General features: G+C 38.1%; 1 protein-coding gene and 1 long non-coding RNA gene across 5 annotated transcripts in view; one reads left to right on the top strand and one right to left on the bottom strand.

The window, feature by feature from the left end:
* Positions 1-218: 218 nt before the first annotated feature.
* CCDC172 (coiled-coil domain containing 172) overlaps positions 219-19,646 on the top strand; it is a 71,973-nt gene continuing 52,545 nt past the window's right edge. For all 3 annotated transcript variants that reach the window (XR_009612832.3, XR_009612833.3, XM_060641396.3), the window contains exons 1-3: positions 219-301; positions 709-847; positions 1,026-1,111. Coding sequence is in view for 1 of the 3 variants with exons in the window: in XM_060641396.3 (XP_060497379.1) it covers positions 299-301; positions 709-847; positions 1,026-1,111 (228 nt within the window). In the remaining 2 variants the exon portion in view is untranslated. The remainder of the gene's footprint in view (positions 302-708; positions 848-1,025; positions 1,112-19,646) is intronic.
* LOC132684865 (uncharacterized) overlaps positions 15,442-19,646 on the bottom strand; it is a 31,218-nt gene continuing 27,013 nt past the window's right edge. For both annotated transcript variants that reach the window (XR_009612834.2, XR_009612835.2), the window contains exon 4: positions 15,442-15,801. This is a non-coding gene — a long non-coding RNA (uncharacterized LOC132684865). The remainder of the gene's footprint in view (positions 15,802-19,646) is intronic.

Raw genomic sequence — 19,646 nt, 5'->3', positions numbered from 1 at the left:
TGATTAAGGCGGAATGTCAGACATTGCACATTTATAGCAGTCTTTGCCACAGTCAAAGGATAAGCTGTTGCGGTTTATATTTAGAATCATGAGTACTTAGTTCTTTATGATACGGGGTGTCTGTGCCTTGGAGATAGATCCCCCAAAGCCCAAGCGAGGTCTTAAGACCTTTGGGGCCACATGGGCAAAGCAAAACATTTGAAGGCAGATGGACCCAACGAGACGCCGTAGTTTACGTCCACAGCAGGCGAGGCCAAGGCTAGGCGCTGGCGGCCGCCTGCGGGAAGGTCTCCAGGCCATGGTATTGTGAGCAAGTACACGTTTTGCTGAGGGAGGGAGTATTATGTGGTCCTTCTCCATAAAAGAGAGGAGGGGACGGAGAGGAAAAGGCCGGCCACAAAGGGCTGCTGCCCCGGCAGGCTCCAAAGCCTCGGCTCTCGGAGCCTCCATTTTTATCTGCCACCAGCACAGAAAAGAAACTCCGAGAAGGGCCGCGGCCTTGAAGGAAAGGGAGCTGCGTTCAGCCAGGGAAGGAGCGCAGAGTTGCTGTCCCGGGCAGAGCGTGGGGGAAATACGGTTGTCAGTCCTTAGTGAACAGGGGAAACAAAGGCCTGGAGCCGGGCTCGCGTCCCGCTTCGGGCGGCCCGGGCTGAGGCCGATGCAGGAAGAACAGCCCTGAACGAGCCTTGTCCCTGTTGTGCTTTCCAGGACCCGCGGCTACCAAATACTGAAGGGCCCAGGAAGGATCCGTGGCAGCCCGGGCCTGAGATGAGTTTAGAGTCCTTGTTTCAGCACATCATCTTCTCGGAGCATCAGGCGGAGGAGAGTCGCCGCTTGATCCGAGAAGGTGGGTGTTTTCTGTCTCCTGCTGGGGTCTCTGGCTCCTCGAGGTGGGGGCTTGGAGCTCAAGGCAGCCCCGCAGGCGAAGTCAGAGCGGGTGGGGGGGGGGGTGTCTGCTGTCTACATCAAGAGACACGGGGGCTTGAGAAAGGTGGAGGTGTTTAAGGATTTAATTTGTGTTACAGTAAGGTCGGAAATTAACAGATGTCGTGAAGACATTAAGAAAGCAACTGAGATGCTGAATGAAGAGAAAATCAAGTTGGAATCCAAGGTAGATTGACCGGTGGAGCATGCTCATTGTCACTTGGGATACAAAAAATCTGTTTTAACTTGGGTTCTCGAGGATATTTTACCCTGTAACTAGTTGTCCTTCCAGTAGGAGGCACATTACTAGGCTGGTTAGTGGAGTTGCATGTTGCCGGGTAGTATTTCAAGCACTGAGTCCCGTGAGGCTCATTCTAATATGAACTTGCCCTAAAGAAACCAGTTTAAAAGTAATGAATTGATTGCCCCTGTTGTAGGATGGTTAACTTCTAAAAGAGCCCGATGTCACTGGGAAAAAAAAAAAAAGTTGTTCAATAAATAGTTGGTGCAGTGTATAAATTTTGAATAGTAAATAATTTAGGAAATGGGCTGTGTTGATATAACAATTGAATGTAGCTTTCGAACCAGCCTCTGCCATTTGTTGTTCAGTTCCCTACCACATGTTGGACATTTCTTTCATCCAGAAGTGTAATTTTTTCACTAGCATCTCTCTGTTTTCTGCGTCATTTGAAAAGTTCTGTTGTTTTAAATAGAAGCAAGGAAATCTGACGGCTTCTTGAAGGAGGATTTTGAAGGGTGGGTAGGATTTTGGAAAGGCAGAAATAATAAGAGAAAAGCATTTGGGGCAGAGAGAGGATGTGAACAAAAGGGAATCATGCCCAAGGCATATTGGGAGAGAAATCTAGTCAAAGCAGAGAGCTGCTATCTGGGAATAGGAGGAAACCATTCCAGGCTTTCGAGCAGGGAGTGGTGTGATAAAAGTGGTTTTAGGGAGATTTCTCTGAGCTCTGGGAGGAAGGGAGCTACGAACATCATCCAAGTATGCCCTAATGAAGGCCTTGCTATGGGGGACGTGGGGGAGAGAGACATTCATTCAAAAACATTTGTTCAACACCTAGAGATAAACTAAACAAGCTGTGTGCAATGGCAAATCTGTTTGAGGAAGTCTGTTTGCTTAAAATATGTCTATTTTAACCAGTGCGAGGGATTTCCAGTTATCTTTCTCAACAAAGTAATCCTAGATCCCTTATTTACCCGGTGACCTGCGAAGCCTGCCCTTGGACAGCTTAGAAAATTTCTTTATTATAGCATTCATTGTACCACGTTACAATTAAACAACGGTACATACTTGTGTTTGTGTTTGTATCCCTCACTGTTTGGGGAACGACACATCTGGCATTTTTTTCTTACCCGTCTTTTGTTCCCACAACTTGTATCCAGTGCCCAACACATAGTTTGTTTTGGCGTTTGAATGAATTGATGAGAACTAATAGTAGGATAATAGAGTGCTGTCTTTTAAAGTAGAATTTCGAACTGTTATTCACTGAGACCCTAGGTCCTGCTTTGCTTGTGAGTAGCGGACGAAGTAGCTACTAACAACAATATTGTAAACTGATGCAGCGGGTAGAGCATTAAGACTGCCATAATGTAGCTTTCTTTTTCTTTAAAAAGAATTAAGATACTTTCAAGATTGGTAACTGGAAGCTAATAAAAGTAATAGGCAAAACATGCAATTAGGTAATGCTTAGCTAACACTTACTGAGCACTTACTGTGTGCTGGGCAGTGTTCTAAATGCTTTACCTACATTAACTCCTTTACCCCTCCCAGGAATCCTGTGATGAGGCACCGTAACGAATCCCCCTCTATGGGTGAGGAAACACAGAGGTTAAATGACTTGTTCATGATATAGAATTAAAGGCAATTAAGCTACCACAATGAAAGTAACAATTGAGTAATGATAGCATATTTTGTTAAAACAGATTTCTTGGGGCGCCTGGGTGGCTCAGTCGGTTAAGTGTGCGACTTCGGCTCAGGTCATGATCTCATGGTTGGTGAGTTTGAGCCCCGCGTCAGGCTGTCTACTGACAGCTCAGAGCCTGGAGCCTGCTTTGGATTCTGTGTCTCCCACTTGCGCGTGCACTCTCTCTCTCTCTCTGTCAAAAATAAATAAACATTAAAAAAATTTTTTGAAATATAAAAAAGAAAGAAACAGATTTCTTGAGCTCATCTTAAGTTTTATTCTTCATGAAATCCACATATAATAATGTATCTGAAGCTTTTTCATTTAGTTTAGGACAAATTTTTAAAAGGTCACTTATGTAAGTTTTTATACAAAATGTATTTTTCCTGGATTGGTGAAGATATTGACCTGACAGATAACAAATGTTAAAAAAAATTGCTCTTTGTATATCTTCTTTGAAAAAAAAAATAGGTTTGCTCTTTGTACTATTTTCTTTTTTAGCAGCCTATTTTGTTGAAATGGAAATGTAATTTGTGGCTAAATACACATTCTTAAAAAATGTTGGCTCAAATATTTATACTTGAGAAAAGACAGAGCAAATCCTTAACATTGTTTAGAAACATCTGCTGAAATTACTAATTAATATAGGCTCTTAAATGTGCATTGTTTTTTAATCCGCTCATATACGTGGGTAATAGTACAATTGTATCTTACTAATAAAATTAACATAGAGGTTCACAGTTCATACAATACTAATTTGTAATTGAAATAATTTGATTTATAATATAGTCAAAGTGGTGTGTGTGTATATGTGTATGGATAAAGATTTTAAAAGTGGAACCACAATTATAATGTAAATGACTAATGGGAACAACTGAAGAAGTAATCATAAATTGATTTCTTGTATCTTTTATTCTCAGAGTTAATTATATGTCTGCCAATAACAATGAAAATATATTTACTTGAATATTTGACTTGGCATTTATTGACCAATTTATCAAGTGGAAGCAGCATAGGGAGAAACTAGAACATAATTTGAATAGACCAGTGCTTGAGCTATTTGTACAGTGATACATTCAGAAAATATTTGGGGCATTTATTTTGGAAGTGGCTTGTGGTCAAAAATGTATTTAGGAAGTACAGTACTCATTTTTTTTTTTCTGTTCTGTAAAACCCAGGTAGCATGTAATTAGAACTTGAATGATAGCATTTGCCTTTCAGGGCTCAATGAGTCCTTTAAAATATATGGTTCCAAAAGTCTCAAGATTATATAGTATGAGTACTTTGTGAATTGGAGGGCTACAGTATGGCTGGTTAGGTTTGGTAATATGAAAACAGAAAGTCAAGAACATGCCCTGGATTTGCATTAATGCTTACCAATATACCTAAAGCTTCTGATAGTCAAGGAAAGGTTTTATAGTATTGAGGACAGAGCAAATCAAAGACTGAGCAAATCAAAATAAAGGACTCACAGAACATTTGTAGTTTCTTCTAAGCATTTGAAAGGTATCTTGTTTGTTTGTTTGTTTGTTTGTTTGTTTGTTTCAAAAATGGTATATAGTTAAAATTTGGACATTTAATCTTTATACACATACTACATAAAACCTAACATAATGCCATACTGCCTCAAGATAAAATCACTGGAGGAAAGTCTGAGGCTATTTTGCTTAATTTTTCTTCTCCCAATTTTAACTTACTGTATAAACATTATAACAATAATAAGATAATATTTAATGAATTTTTAAAAGAAAATTATATTTAAATAAACAAGTCACTTAAGGGGGCTTCTTTTACTTTTCTTCAAAATGTACATATTCTTTTTTTTTAAGTTGATAAAAACCCTTCCCGCCAGGGACCCACCCAAAACAGTAGGTAAAAGTCATGTCTGTTAGTACTCTATTACCTAACTATGAAAAGAACAAAATCACAAATTGTTCTTTATGATATTGAAAGGGAGTTTTGTTACTAAGATTTTTTCATTTTGTAAAAGTTGAACAATGAAAAATTCATATCCTTCTTAATTTTATTGTTGATTAAAATTTACTTAAAAACATAAATAAAAGAAGGGCATTATTTCTTCTCTCTAATCAACAGTGTTTTAAAAAGCAGTACATGAGAATTGTTTAATCTCAATTTTAGGGAGTAACATGGAAATTCTGCTTATCACAATTTAATATATTCCTATAGTTTCATTAATTGTGACCAAGACACTTTTGGGGGTAGTTACACTTAGTTGCTTACAGTCTCTCTGACTTCTTTACATGCAAGTCCTTTAAGCAAAATCCCTCCTGTCCTGAACATGCACAGCTGATTTTCTAAAATTGTAGTATAAAACTTTAAGTACATTATGTCTTTTGCATTCACCTTGGTCGTGTGTATAATTCCATAGCCAGTCAATATATTTTTGAGTCTGGAATCTATTCTACGGAGTATTTTTCTTTCACACTGAAGATACCTCATAGAGGTTTGGCAGAAGTTTTCTTCACTCCCCCATGCTACTGCCAGAATATTTCTCCACCCTCTTTTGGTGGCTCATACTGTGTTCTACCATATTTTCCCCTCTTTCTTTTCTGTTACCCTACTCACTCACTTGTTCTTTAGAATTTGGTACCTGGTCCCAGGCTTCCACTCTGTCTCCACTCTCCCCATCATTATGAATGTCATTGTCCATATGGACTATTCAGCTACCACCCTGGCCTGTTAGTTCTTTGGTTGCCACATTTTCAGTGACCTTTTTCCTCACTCCACCTCAGCCACCTATTTCCATAATCATACTCTGGACTTGGCCATGACCTTAAAACCACTTCACTTTCAAAATCAATAAAATATTTCATTTTTTTCCATTATATTTTTCAATTTCATCTGAACCTTGAATCCATTTCTGTCTTTCTCCACTAGTACTTGTCTGTTCATTCATTTCCCTCTTTATTCTTAGATTTCATGGTTGGTCACTCCACTCTTCCTCCTGACTCCTCTCTCTCCTCTTCTTTCACACCCCGCCCCCTTGCAAGACTCCCGACTCTAAGTGAACCAATTAGCTGCTACTGTGTCAGCACTTGGACAATTCCAGGGGAGATTGGATCCAGTATTCGTGAATGTTAGCCTCAGCTTCAACTGAGACCTCCACGCTGCCTGGAAATACTACTACATGTCTTTCTCACCCTCTGTAGTGGCTACTTAAACCTTCACTATTTTTATACATTTTATTGTCTCTTCTGAACTGTTTAACACTTAGGCGATAGATAACTTTGCCTTTTGTTTCAGAGAAAATAGAAACCATCCAACGGGATTTTTTTATTTTCCCACCTACAGTTCTCCAAACCTGCCTATGTGAAGACCCGTTTTCTCCCCTTTTCTTCCTGTTATGAAGGAGTGCCCTTCCTTCTGACAAAGGACAATTCTTCTATCTTCAGATCCTATCATCTCCTGTTTCATCATTATCCTTACCATCATCATTGTTATGCATATTCTTGGGAAGGGCGCTACAGAGAGAGATTAAAGATAAAGACTAGAGAGGGGCCCCTGGGTGGCTCAGTCAGTTAAACACCCTACTCTTGATTTTGGCTCGGATCACGATCTCATGGTTTGTGGGTTTGAGCTGGTGTAGCCTGCTTGGGATTCTCTCCCTGTCTCTCTGCCCTTCTCCCACTCAAGTTTTTTTTTTTTTTTTTTTTTTTTCTCTCTCTCTCTCTCTTTCTTTCTCTTTCTCAAAAATAAACTTAAAAAAAAAAAGACTAGAGAGTAAAGATAATCAATAGTTAAAAGTCTCTGAGGAAGTCAAAGGAGGATGGGACCCAGAGCATAAGGTAAGAATTAGCCTTAGACAAAAGGAGGGATACCTCCTCTGTTGTACAAACTAAAAATAAGAGGTAATATTGAGCAAACTGTTACTGTATATCACGCCTTATGGTAAGCATTTTACAAACACTATCTCAATTAATTCTCACAAGAACTCGGCGAGGTTGGTAGAATTATTCCACCCTTATTCATTTGAGACGGTTGAGACTCAGAAATGAAGTAACTAACACGAGGTCACGTAAGAGGTAATAGATAAAAGATTTGAATCTGTGTGGGGTTAACTAGAGAGGTCTTGCTCTTAACCACTGTAGTAGAGTATAAAGAAAGGAATAAGGACAGGATGAGGATGTAGAAAAGTTTGGAGACATAAAGCAAACCAAAGGCATGATTCATTAAAAGCCTCCTTGCTTTGGTATTTCAGCAATTTTGATGAATATGTGTCCTATGTGTCTAATGAAATGATTAATAAGAATGTTTCATTTCTTTGTTCCTCTGCTTTTCCAGTTGGGTGGCCTTATGCAAGCAAGGTAATACTGTGAGTTTACAAAGGTTTCCCTGTAATCATATGGGCTACTCATTAGCAGAGATCCATTTCAGTCAGGCAGCAGGGTAGGATGAGTAATATACAGCCTTTGTCCTTGAGAGTTTAGAGTCAAGTCAGAGGTACTACTCCTTCCTTAGAGGGCTCCGTCAGTTTAGGGTGCTCTTGGTGGCAAAAAACAGAATCCAACTCAAAAGAGCTTAAACAATTTTGAGAAACTACTTTCTTACGTATTTGAAAACCAAACATTGGATTCAGAAGTTATGCCGGTTGGAATCGCATCAGCTTCCCTATAGCAAAGATCTAACCATGGTGGCTTTACCAAATAAAGGTTTATTTTTTTTCCATGTAATGGGAAGTGTGGAGGTAGGAAATCCAAAGCCATTTATTAAGGTGCTCAAGGAAATCCTGGAAGATTTAAGGATTAAAACATTCTTTCTGTTGCACTATCCTTAGCATGTGGCTTTCATCCTTACAGTCAAAGTACTTTTCCATACCCAGGCATTATATCTGAATTCCAGCTGGAAGAAGAGGAGAACATGAAAATCAAAAGACTTCTCCTCATGTGGCTTTATCATTGCTTTGGTGGAAGGGAAGGCCTCTCTAAGGACTTAGACCTGCATCTCAAGGATTAGATGGTCACATGGTCAAGCCTGGAAAAGGGAGCCTGGGAATGTAGATACTTTTAAGGGGATGCATTCCTCCTCTGAATAAAATTGTAATTTTGTTAATAAAGAAGAATGGTAGAATGCTGGTTGTCCTTGTGTTCCCCAAAAAGTAACTAACAATTCCTAGAGTCGCATGGTTTCTCGTTTTGAATCGGGGAGAGAGAAGGAAGTTTGCAGAAGCTTTCTCTGAAAAGCAAGTAAATTAGCCTCATCAGATGCCTCCTTTCCTGTCATTTCTACAAATTGTGACATGTGACTATCCCTAACTCAATAATTGTAGTCAAGAGTAGAAAATTCTCCCAAATTCAGTGGACAGTTTAGGAATGGTACAAGTTTCTGAGAAGTAATGCTTAACCGAGGAAAGGAAGAATGTATATTTGAGGCACCTGCAGTTTCTACAACAAATATTTCAGTGGTTGAAGCCAGAAGGCCCATGTAGAGAGTCCCTGTAGTTGGCTGAAATATGTAAGGCTAATTGATTGTTTGTCATTTAATCTTGGTATTATTTATCATATATGAAAGTATATAATGCCGGGTTTTCTTCTGTAAGTTATCCCTCTGTCCAGTAAGACTTGTTTTATGTTGGGGTCCTTATAAAGCCTTTATGTTATTAACATGGCCTTAAAATTCCTTTATTTTGGACAAGAACTCAATGATGGTTTGAGATGCTTGAAGAAATCACCTGATTGAATTGATTTAAAAAAAAATTAGGCAAAGACATAACAGATTTAGTTATTATTCCAGGGAGTATGACCTCAGAATTCTAAGTACTAAATGTCATTGTGAAAAAGCCACTTAATAATGACCCCCCCACCCAATTCAACAAAGCTCTAAAACATAATACTGTGATTAAAAAAAAAAAGCAACCTATAGAAGTACATAAGTATGATACCATTTAAAACCACACAAAACAATAATAGATCTTATGAGGGATTATAAATATATAGTGAAAGTATAATGACATGCGTGGAATGATAAGTAGCAACATCAAGATAGTGATTATCTCTGACGGGGGTAGAAGATAAATGTAATCAGGGAAGGGTATACAGGGCATTTTAGCTGTACACATAATGTTTACTTTCTTAAGCTGGGGGTGGGGACATAGCTGTTATGTTACTTTTAAAAATAAAGATACATTTTAAAAGTTACAAAACAGTGCTTTTAAGCCTATTCAAAAAGTTGTGCAACCGTGACTAATTGCAAACCATTTTCGTCACCCCTCCCCCCAAAGAAACCCTATACCTTTAGCATCCCCCTCCATCCCCCCCATACCCCACCAACCCTAGGTCACCACTAATCTACTTTCTGTCTCCAGATATTGCATGTAAGTGGATTTATATGATAGGTGGCCTTTGCTGACTGGCTTCTTTCACTTAGCATGTGTTCAAGGTTCATCCATATGGTAGCATGTATCACCACTTTGTTCCTTTACCACATTTGTTTATCCATTCATCAGACCTGGGTAAAAGGTTGGGTTGTTTCCACTTTTAGCTGTTAAGAATAATACCGCTATGAATGTTTGTCCACAAGTTTTTGTATGAACACACATTTTCAGTTCTCCTGAGTAGTCCATCCAGGAGTGGAATTTCTGGGTCATATGGTAAGTATAGGTTTAACTTTTTGAGGAAATGCCACACTATTTCCATAGCAACAGCACCATTTTACTTTACCACCAGCAGTATAGCAGGGTTCCAATTTCTCTATATCCTCACCAACACTTGATGTTTCCTGGGTTTTTAATTTGTTTTGTTTTTGTTTTATAGCCATCTCAGTGGGTGTGGGATGGTATCTGGTTTATACTTTGGTTTGTATTTCAAGTTTCTTAATGGCATTAATGCTGAACATCTTTTCAGGTGCTTATTGGCCATTTGGCACATCTATTCTTAAGATGAGCTGCTTGATTAATGGTCATTTGCACGGTTCCAATTCTTGTAAGGTGTGGAGAGCTGGTCTCTGAGAAGCAGTGATCTCTCTTCATATTGATAGAACTGGAATGATTGCATTTATAAATGAAATGAAAAATATTACATATAGCATTTATTGAACTCCTTTTTCTCAACTTTGTTTTCACGATCTTAAAATCCAAAGAATATTTCATGATAATAGCAGTGTAGAGCGAACTCTATAACAGTATGCCAGATAGCCTTTCTATTTGCAAGTGCTTATCAATCACAAAAGTTGCACACTTCCTGGCTTGGATTCACAAAGTGGAAAATCTACTGCACTGTTTCTAATTGTAAAATTTACCACGTGTGCCTCTATTTCTTTCTCTTTTTTTTCTTTCTTTCTTTCTTTCTTTCTTTCTTTCTTTCTTTCTTTCTTTCTTTCTTTCAAGAGCTACTCTAAGTGAATTGTTTAGCTTGAAATGTGAGAAATGTTCTCAACAGGAAAAAAAAAAGTTTCCTTTCCAGGAACTGAGAGAATGGTTCTCTAATTAAAGAATAGTAAGTTTGTGGCTCAGTATGCAAAAAGCGTGAGATTAAATTTAGTTTGCTGACCTCCTTATACAGCACAAAAGAATCCTTTTTCAGTAGTTTATCTTTTGATTTGTGATTTCTTAGAAAATCAGTTAACTGTGTTCCTCATTTCTAAATATCTCCAGTCACACATTGGAGAATTATTCATTCAACAAACATTCATTAAGCAATTTCTAAATCACACTATGAATGATTGGAAATCAATTACAAAATGACTCTCTACCTTAATTTGAGAGTTGACATCAAACAGCTTCAAGTATGTAAACTTAACTGTAAACTTAAAATTAAAAAAAAAATTACTTTTATTCATTTTTGAGACACAGAGAGAGAGAGAGACAGGGCATGAGTGGGGGAGGGTCAGAAAGAGAAGGAAACACAGAATCCGAAGCACGCTCCAGGCTTGAGCTGTCAGCACAGAGCCTCACACGGGGCTTGAACCCACAAACTGTGAGATCATGACCTGAGCTGAAGTCGGACGCTTAACCAACTGAGCCAACCAGGTGTCCTAAAACTTAAAATTCTTGATGTTTTCTTTTCTAAAAAAAAGTATGTAATTACTTTTAATTTTTTTCTGTGGAGTTCTATAAAGAAAAACTTTTCATATTTGTCATGAGTAATTATCTAAAACATGAAAATGCATGAGGTCACTGGATGTCCTTTGAGTATTTGAGCACTGGGCATTTTCTAGTAGCCTACCTGCCTGAGGATAATCTAATTTTCTGCCGTTCTTTGACTTCAGAGCTTTTGCACTTGGTGTCTCCTCTTCCCGAAATGCATCTTCCCTCAGCTAGTGGTATTTTGTGTACACTCACTTCTTTTAGGTCTCTTTCTGGAGGGTGGCCAACCATTCCACTGGAATGTGAGACTTTTGAAAAGGACAGTCCCGTGAAAATCTTAGGGTGCAGTTGCCACTTTAGAGCTCTGATTTTCAAAATGTGATCTGTAGCCAAAGGCCTCCCCAAGACTCTTTCAGGAGGTCTTGTGATGTCAAACTATTTTCTTAATAACGCAAAGACATTATTTGCCATTTTCACCAAGCTTGCATGCACATTGATGGTGGGTAAAGGCAGTGAGTAAAAGTGTTGGTGCCTTAGCACAAATCAAAGCAGTGACACCAAACTGTGCTAGCAGTCATTGTATTTTTCACTGTCATAAACTCGCAGTAAAAAATAAAACCCACCAGTTTCACTATATGCCATGACTGTTTTGAAGTTGACCACTGTGTATATGAGTTTTCAATACTGTGTGTGATGAGTTGCGGTATGAAATAGCTCTCTTTTTTTTTCTGGAACACCATTTTTACTTGAATAACTGACAGGCTGTAGTTATTTGAACTTGAGTACTTGGCAAATTTTTTTCAAAAACGAAGTAACCCTGACATTTCAAGGCAAACAACGAATAGTTAAGTAGTGGTAGTAGTAGTATTAGTAATATTTTGCCATTGATAATATTCAACCTTCCAAACAAAAATTAGAATTTTGGAAGACTCTTACCTGTCCCTATAAGTTTGACAGTTTCCCAATACTTAAAGATTTTTCTGATGAGTTTGGTGATGATATTAACGAATGTTATTTCTTAGTATCATACTTTGAAATGTATCCACATCTGGAGGATTTGAATAGTTGAGCGAAACGGTATTTTCCGAATGACCAGCACATAATGTTAGGAAACCATGCATGGATAAAAGATCCTCTCAAAGCACAAGATAGACCAATAAATTTTATTGTAACAGAAGAGGAATCTTCTCTTATTGTAAGAGAAAAGGAAAACTATTCTTTGGAATAGTTTCAGATTCCACATTGCAACTAACCTTTACGGACTACCAGCAGTTTAGTTTGGGTGCGGTATAAAGCATACCCGCAATCGTTTGAAAAGGGTATTAAAATATACTGTGTGAGGCCACATTTTCTTCATTTATTTCAACAACAACAACAAAAAACATATTGCAAAAGATTGAATAAACAGGTAGATGTGAGAATCCAGTTGTCTTCTTTAGGCCAGACATTAAAGAGATTTGCAAAAAATGTAAACGCAACTCTTCTTACTATTTTTTCGGAAATACTGTCTTTTCATAAATACATATTTTTAAACACGCAATGGGTTTACTATTGTTATTCTTAATAAATGTTTCTTAACATTCCTCAGTTTTAATATTTGATACAGAAAATATTGATAGGTCTAGCTTGCAAAAAAAAAAACAAACCAAAATGTTTACAATAATTTTTTAAGACTATAAAGTCTTAAAGACAAGAAAAGTCATGAGACTAAAAAGTTTCGTAATGGTTGCTGTAGAGGACCCACCCTGACCTCCAGTATATAAAATAGCATCCCCCCATCCCCCCCCCCCCCATTCATTATCCTTTATTTTGTAACACTTACTGCCTCTTGACATATTTTACATAGATGTGTGTATTATTTGTTTTCCCACAATGGGATGTAAGCTCCACAAAGAATACAAATTCATCTAGTTTGTCTGTTACTGTTATTCCCAGTATAGAATAGTGCCTGAATTGTAGTGAGTGTTAAATAAATATTATTGAGTAAGTTAATTTAAAGTTTTTCTCATAGGGGTGCCTTGGTGGCTCAATTGGTTGAGCATCCAACCCTTGATTCCACCTCAGTTTATGATCCCAGGGTCATGGGATGGAGCCCCACATTGAGTGTGGAGGCTGCTTAAGATCCTCTCTCTCTCTCTCTCTCTCTCTCTCTCTCTCTGTCTCTCTCTCTGCCCTTCCCCCCTGCTCTTGCACTCTCTCTCTCTAAAATAAAAATAAAAAATAAACCTTTTCTCATAGAATTCCGTTCTCTTCTGTGAATTCTGTTTGTTTCATCTTATGACTTTCTTATGTAATGATATATTTTCTTATGAGCTTCAAAGTTTTCTATTGTGAACTTACCTTTAGCAAAGCCTATCATTCCTGGGAGTACCAAATATTCCCTTCATAAGGAAGGTCTCCCTATGAAGCAGTTTCATAGCCTTACATATTTCACCCATTCAGGACCAGTTTTGATGTTAATTTCTGAACTTAGGGTTTCTGCACTACATGAATAGGAGATACATGAATCTCATATTTATGAAGAGTTCACGCTTGGGGTTGGGCTTCTCAGGGATGACTCCTTCCACTCATGGCTCAATGGCGGCAGCTCATTTATCTGCTGTGTCTCTACGACGAAGGGGGCTTTGTTACTCCACCTGCATAGCTGGCAAAGACACTTCTCAATTCCTGACTTTATCCAGTGATCCCAGTTCCAGCTCCCTGTGGTCCTGACGTTTGGTCTTATGTGGGCATTGGAAACATTAGTCCCTAATACCTGTAACCCAGTCTCAAAGATATCTCTTGGGCTTAAATTCTACCACACCATTTTACCCTGAGTCACCTCTTTGTTTCTGGCATGACGATTTCCCATTCTTGATTCCGGGTTGACTATGTAAACAATGTCTATTTTAAATGTAGTTCTATTTTATATAGCATTTCTCTGTATTTGAGGAGAAAGTGGGTCCTGCTCACATTTGCTTAGACTGCCATATTAACCAGAATTTTTCACTTTACAATATCTTAATGCCTCAACTTCCTCATTCTTGAATTCTTATTTCTTACCTATCTTTTGGTCAATCTGTATAACTGTTCAAGTAATTTTTCAGGAAAAATGGATTTTCTAAGCCCCTAAGGTCCTAAATTTCTTTCTGTTGTTTTCACACTTGAATGAGTATGTTTGCATACAAAATTCTTGGCTCACACCTATTTTTAGAAAATTATGTAGCTCTAGCACCACTGATTTTGTAAAGTTTTTATCTATATTCCAGTTAACATACAGTGTAATATTAGTTTCACGTGTACATTTTAGTGATTCAGTACTTACATACAACACCTGATAATCATCAAAACAAGTAGCACTACTGATTTTTGAAATTTTTAATGCAGAAGAGAAATGCTGAAATCAGTCTGGTCTTTCACAATTCCTTTTAAGTAACCATTTTCATTTTTCTACCCTGGTTGGTTGTACAGATTTTTTTATCTTAACAACTCCAGTTTTGTTCACAGATGCATCTGTTTGTTTTGTCTAAACCATGGGTGAGCCTCCCATTTGAACCTCAACTATTACTTGTGATTTCTTTTTCAAGTACCCCTATTCCCGATGAGCTTAGATCTTTGTTCTCTGTTCTCTGAACCCATGATCTTCTGTTATTTGCTACTTCTCAGCAGCCTTGGAGAACTCTTTATACTTTATATTACTGATTCCATCTTTGGCAGTGTTGTTTCTGTTATTGAATACTCTGCAAATTTAAATCCTGTTATGTTCTTACTTTTTTATTTCTTTAACTATCTGTCTTCCTTTTAATCTCAGCTTGTATTTGTATATTACTCTCTTATGTACTTACTTGCTCTTGTTTTTTTTTAAGGGAACATACCTTTGTATCCTTTTGAGGACATCACAGACTTGATTAACAGAATGTATCTTTTTGTACCCTGTACTACTATATTACAGAGATTTACAGTACTTTTGCTCTGTAAGCTTTTGGGTAATTCTCTTATCTTCCATTACAGTATTTTTTTTGGGGTGGGATTCATGCTGTCATTATGTGAGAACTGTTCAGATTTACAGTTTGCCAACAGATCCAGTGTATGCATTGTTCTTAATCCCATTCTTGTTTTCTCGAATTCTTAAAGTATGAACTGTCTTCTTAAAGCCAAAGCTGATGGTTGACAAGTTGATGGGAATATCCCCAACCCACTTTCTTGTAGTATACTTGACTGAGGTATGATCTTTTCTTGCTCATGTGCCAAATTTTCTTATTATGAGGAGGAAAATGTATGTTTTAAAGCACCTGTGACATTTTATAGTTCTTCCATTAAAAGCAGTACATGAAAAATCACTGCCTTCAGCATTCCATTGTTTTATATCCTGACAGAATAGGAAGATGTAGCGATAGGTAAGATAAGGTACTGCCTCCTGAATTGTCAAATAGCATAGAAATCACCTTATTTCAGAGTATCTCCCCCATGAGCCTTTCAGATTAAGAAGTATCGTTACAAGGTGTTCTTGGCCTATCAGTATTTGTGCATTACTGCTCTTTCCCTAATCAGATTAATATCTAGCTGAATCAGCAGTTCTTTGGAAATGGGAGTTTTATTTGAGGAAAAGGGGAAGAATAATTTTGGAGTATGGGGGTTATTTTGAGAAGATTAGATTTAGGTTGGACTTTGTAATACCAGATGGGTTCAAAAAAAGGTGAATGGCAGAGGTCAAGAGCAAACTGGCTATTGCGGCTGTGCCTGTGATCTTGATATTTCTGGGGAGAATTTCTCATGTAGCCATTGGTACCCATGTGGCCTTAGGAGTGGTTATTGCCTGAATTAATATCTCAGGATGAGTTGAAAGGTTGCCTACCTCAGCTTCTTTGATTCAGTCTAGTTCCATGGCTTTAACTGCAGCCCAGTTTGTCCTGGTTAAAATTCTATTAATTCCTCCTAAGAGAAGACAGAAAAGAGGAAGGAATGGGAGATATGTGACTGCCACGGTAGGAAAATGCATTTGATTATTACTCTACAATGGTCTTTTTCTCTTTATTATGAGATCCTGTTCCTCTCCATCTTTATTAGGAGCCCTTGCTTATGTTGCCACTGGAAGAGTGGGTTATAGTCTCAGGAGGTAGGCTACCTCGTGCCATGATATTTGGTGAACATGCAGTAGACATTTTGTTTTTCCTGAATCAAACTGGCTTTAATTGTTTGAGTTCTTCATAAAAGTAACATGTGTTAATTGCAGTTTATTCCACAAATAGAGATAAGCCAAAAGCAGACTGAAAACTACCACATAGTTCCAATATATAGTTAATATTTTCATAGGTTTTCTTTCAGAATTATTTAAGTGCATGTATTTTTTCTTAAATGATTTGGTTTTTTTTCAGTTTGATGTATCCTGCATATGTCAGTAAATATATATCTAGATAAGCAGTTTTTAGTAACTGCATAGTATTCTATTCAATGGCTATACCGTATCTTAGTTAACTACTTTCCTACTGACAAACATTTATTATTACTGTTAATAAATTACCATTATTAATATCACTGTGATGATAATTTTGGACATACATCTTTGTGCACTTTTTTTTTAGGATAAAATTCTAGAAACCAAATTGCTCTATCAGTGGGTATATACTTTTTAAATTTTTTTTTAAGTTTATTTATTTTGAGAGAGAGAGAGAGCATGCACACAAGCGGGGGAGGGGCAGAGAGGAGAGGCAGAATCCCAAGCAGGCTCTGTGCCATCAGCATAGAGCCCGATGTGGGGCTCAAACTCATGAACCGTGAGATTATGACTTGAGCTGAGATCAAGAGTCAGACGCTTAACCGACTACACCAATTGGGTATATACTTTTAAGGCTTTTGATAATTTCCAAATTGTCCTCCAGAAAAGTTGTTCCAGTTTATTTTCCTGATAATTTCACTACTCATATAATTGAAATTATCTATTCTTTTGGCAAATATAAGACAAATGTCTTTTTATACTTTTAATTTGAATTTCCTGTTTAATTATATTTATTACTTTGTTCGTAGATTGCTCATATTTACTATGTGTTTTACCTATTCATATCCTTTCCTTGTCTTTTTCTTACTGATATGTAGCTTTTTACATGCTATAGATCTTTTATATTCCTCAGTAGAATTTTTTTTCATATAGCTTTCAGATATTTTTAAAGCTTATTTGTGTTTTCTTTATTTGGTTTTTGCTGTTATAAATGAGATTGTTTCCATGCTTTTTTTTTCTGTTTATTGTTGGTAATTAGAAAAGATACTTAGTTTTGGTATTTATTTGTTACTAATCTCTTTCCTGAATTCTTGTTATTTCCAACAGTTTCTCAGTAGATTTTCTTGGACTTATTAGGTATGTATTAATGGCATTTGCCTAAACAAATGAAAGAGAATTTTGTGCCGGCTTTTTGGATAATTATATCTCTTATTCCTTTTTCTTGCCACATTGCATTCATAAGAACTTCCAGAAGAAACTTAAATTGCAGTGGTTTTCTCTGGCATCCTAATAACCTTCAGTGAAAAGATGAGAGATGAGCAAAGGCTTGATTGAGGTAAAGGAACGAACCAGGAGGAATCTGGGGAAAGAGATTTTCAGGCATAGAGAAGAGCCTGTACAAAGGCCGTAAGGAAGGAGTGTGCCTGGGATGTCAGAGGAATATCAAGGAGGCCAGTGTGGCTGGAGAGAGCGACTGAAGTGGAGAATGGTAGAAGATAAGGTTGGAAAGGGAATAAGGGAGCGCAGATCACGAAAAGCCTTATAAGCCATTGTAAGAACTAATATTTCCTAACATTGAAACAAGGATTACTGTGTCATGGAGAGTTTCTCTTTAAGTACTGCATCGTGGTTAAGAAATGCATTTATAAAAAATAGATTTTTTTATAAAACCTTAATATCTGCTGTTGATACAATATTCATTGATGTACTCTAACATTTAAAATGTCTTTGCCGTAATAGTCATAACACATTCTTTCCCCCAATTGCTATGATGTTACAAATGTGAAATGTACGTTACCTATGTTTTCTTATGTAGAGTTGCCTATTACACTATTGGGCAGACCATTTAATCAGCAAAACGTCAGTTCCTAAAATCTGAGAATATTTTAAGCGATAGCAATCACAACAGAGTAGCTTTGTACTTGCTTACGTGGACCTAAACATTAATTTAGAATTCTTAGTCATTTTCAGTTTTCAAGTTCTTCTGGTAGAAAAATACCTTAAGGCACCCAGGCAGCAAGAATAGTGAAGAGTCACAAATCACGGCTATGCTGAAAACTGACCTAGTTGACCAGATAAGTCAGCTCACTGGGAAAACTATAAGCTCTGTTGAAAAATCAAATATCCCAAGAGGAATAAAACAGGGAAAGAAAGAAAGACCTTTATTGCTGAGGGAAGCAGAATTAACCAGAGTGTTGGCAGTGCTATAAATTAAAAATTTCCAAAACAGCAATATTTTCTCACAAAGCTTGGCTATTTGATTCTAGAATGTAACTTTAAGGCGGCATGCAAATCTTTTCTCTTCGTTTGTAGTCAGAGGAAGAAGAGAGATGAGAAAGAGAAATTTGTATTACTGCTGCTAGGAACCTTCTACACTTTTTATTGTTGTGGCCTCTTGATATTCTTGGGTAATTCAGGAGATAGAGTCAGTAGCATCTTAAGTGTTTATCGTAAGATGTTCAAGCTACCGTGGATATAAGGTGGTGCTTCAATTCAAACCTGCCCCCATAAGACATGTTCAAAACTATTTTGGGAGGTGGCTCAAGATGGCCGTATAGGAATATCTGAACTCACTTCCCACATACACACCAAATCCACAGCCACATACGGAAGAATTCTCTCTGAAAAAGACCTGAAAACTAGCTGAAAAATGCCTCCACAGCAAAGGATACTAGACAGGGCCACACCGGGAGGGTGGGAGAGGCAGAGACATAGTCTCACCAGAAACCCCACCCTGGCACAGCAACCCCTGATCAGGAGGAAGCTCACAAATACGAGCTTCTCCCTGAGGAGCACGTCAGCGTCAGACACACCAACCCTCGGGACCTGTGCAGGAGAGATGAATCTGCAAAATGTCTGCCTTTGAAAACCAATGGTGCTTACATCCAAGAGATCCAAAGGGCTGTAGGGAACTGGGATTCTGTTCTTAAAGGGCTCATCCACACAATCATTTGCCCCGGAACCCAGTGCAAAACAGCAGTTTGAAAAGAACCTAGACTATAGATATGCGAAGGAGAAATTTATTTGCTAATTATAAAGCATCTGCCAGAGGGACAGGGGCCTGTTGGGACTCTCTCCAGAGATGGAGGCGGAGGTGGGCGCCATTTTTGCGCTCTTCCTCTACCTTGTGCCATTTTGCTGCCTTGCTAGCACCAGTGCTGGCGGGAGCCACTTTTGCACTCTCCCTCTACCTTGCTAGCACTGGTGGGTGCACAGAGTCACGGCAGTCTCCAACTGGCCTTCTAATGCCAGTGGGCATGCCCACCTCTGCAGTCTCCTGCTGCTTTGCTAAAGCTGGTAGACATGCACACACACACACACACACACAACAATCTGATTAAAAAATGGACAGAGGAGGGGCTCCTGGGTGGCTCAGTCGGTTAAGTGTCTGACTTCGGCCCAGGTCATGATCTCATGGTCCGTGAGTTCAAGCACTGCGTACGGCTCTGTGCTGACAGCTCAGAGCCTGGAGCCTGCTTTAGATTTTGTGTACCCCCCTCTCTCTGCCCCTCCCCCACTCTGCTCTGTCTCTGTCTCTCAAAAATAAATGTTAAAAAAAGTTTTT

The sequence above is a fragment of the Panthera onca genome, chromosome D2, assembly GCF_046562875.1.
Source record: "Panthera onca isolate mPanOnc1 chromosome D2, mPanOnc1 haplotype 2, whole genome shotgun sequence".
Taxonomy (NCBI): Eukaryota; Metazoa; Chordata; class Mammalia; order Carnivora; family Felidae; genus Panthera; species Panthera onca.
The sequence above is the reverse complement of the archived record's forward strand: the minus strand, read 5'-3'. Positions and strand labels throughout refer to the sequence as shown.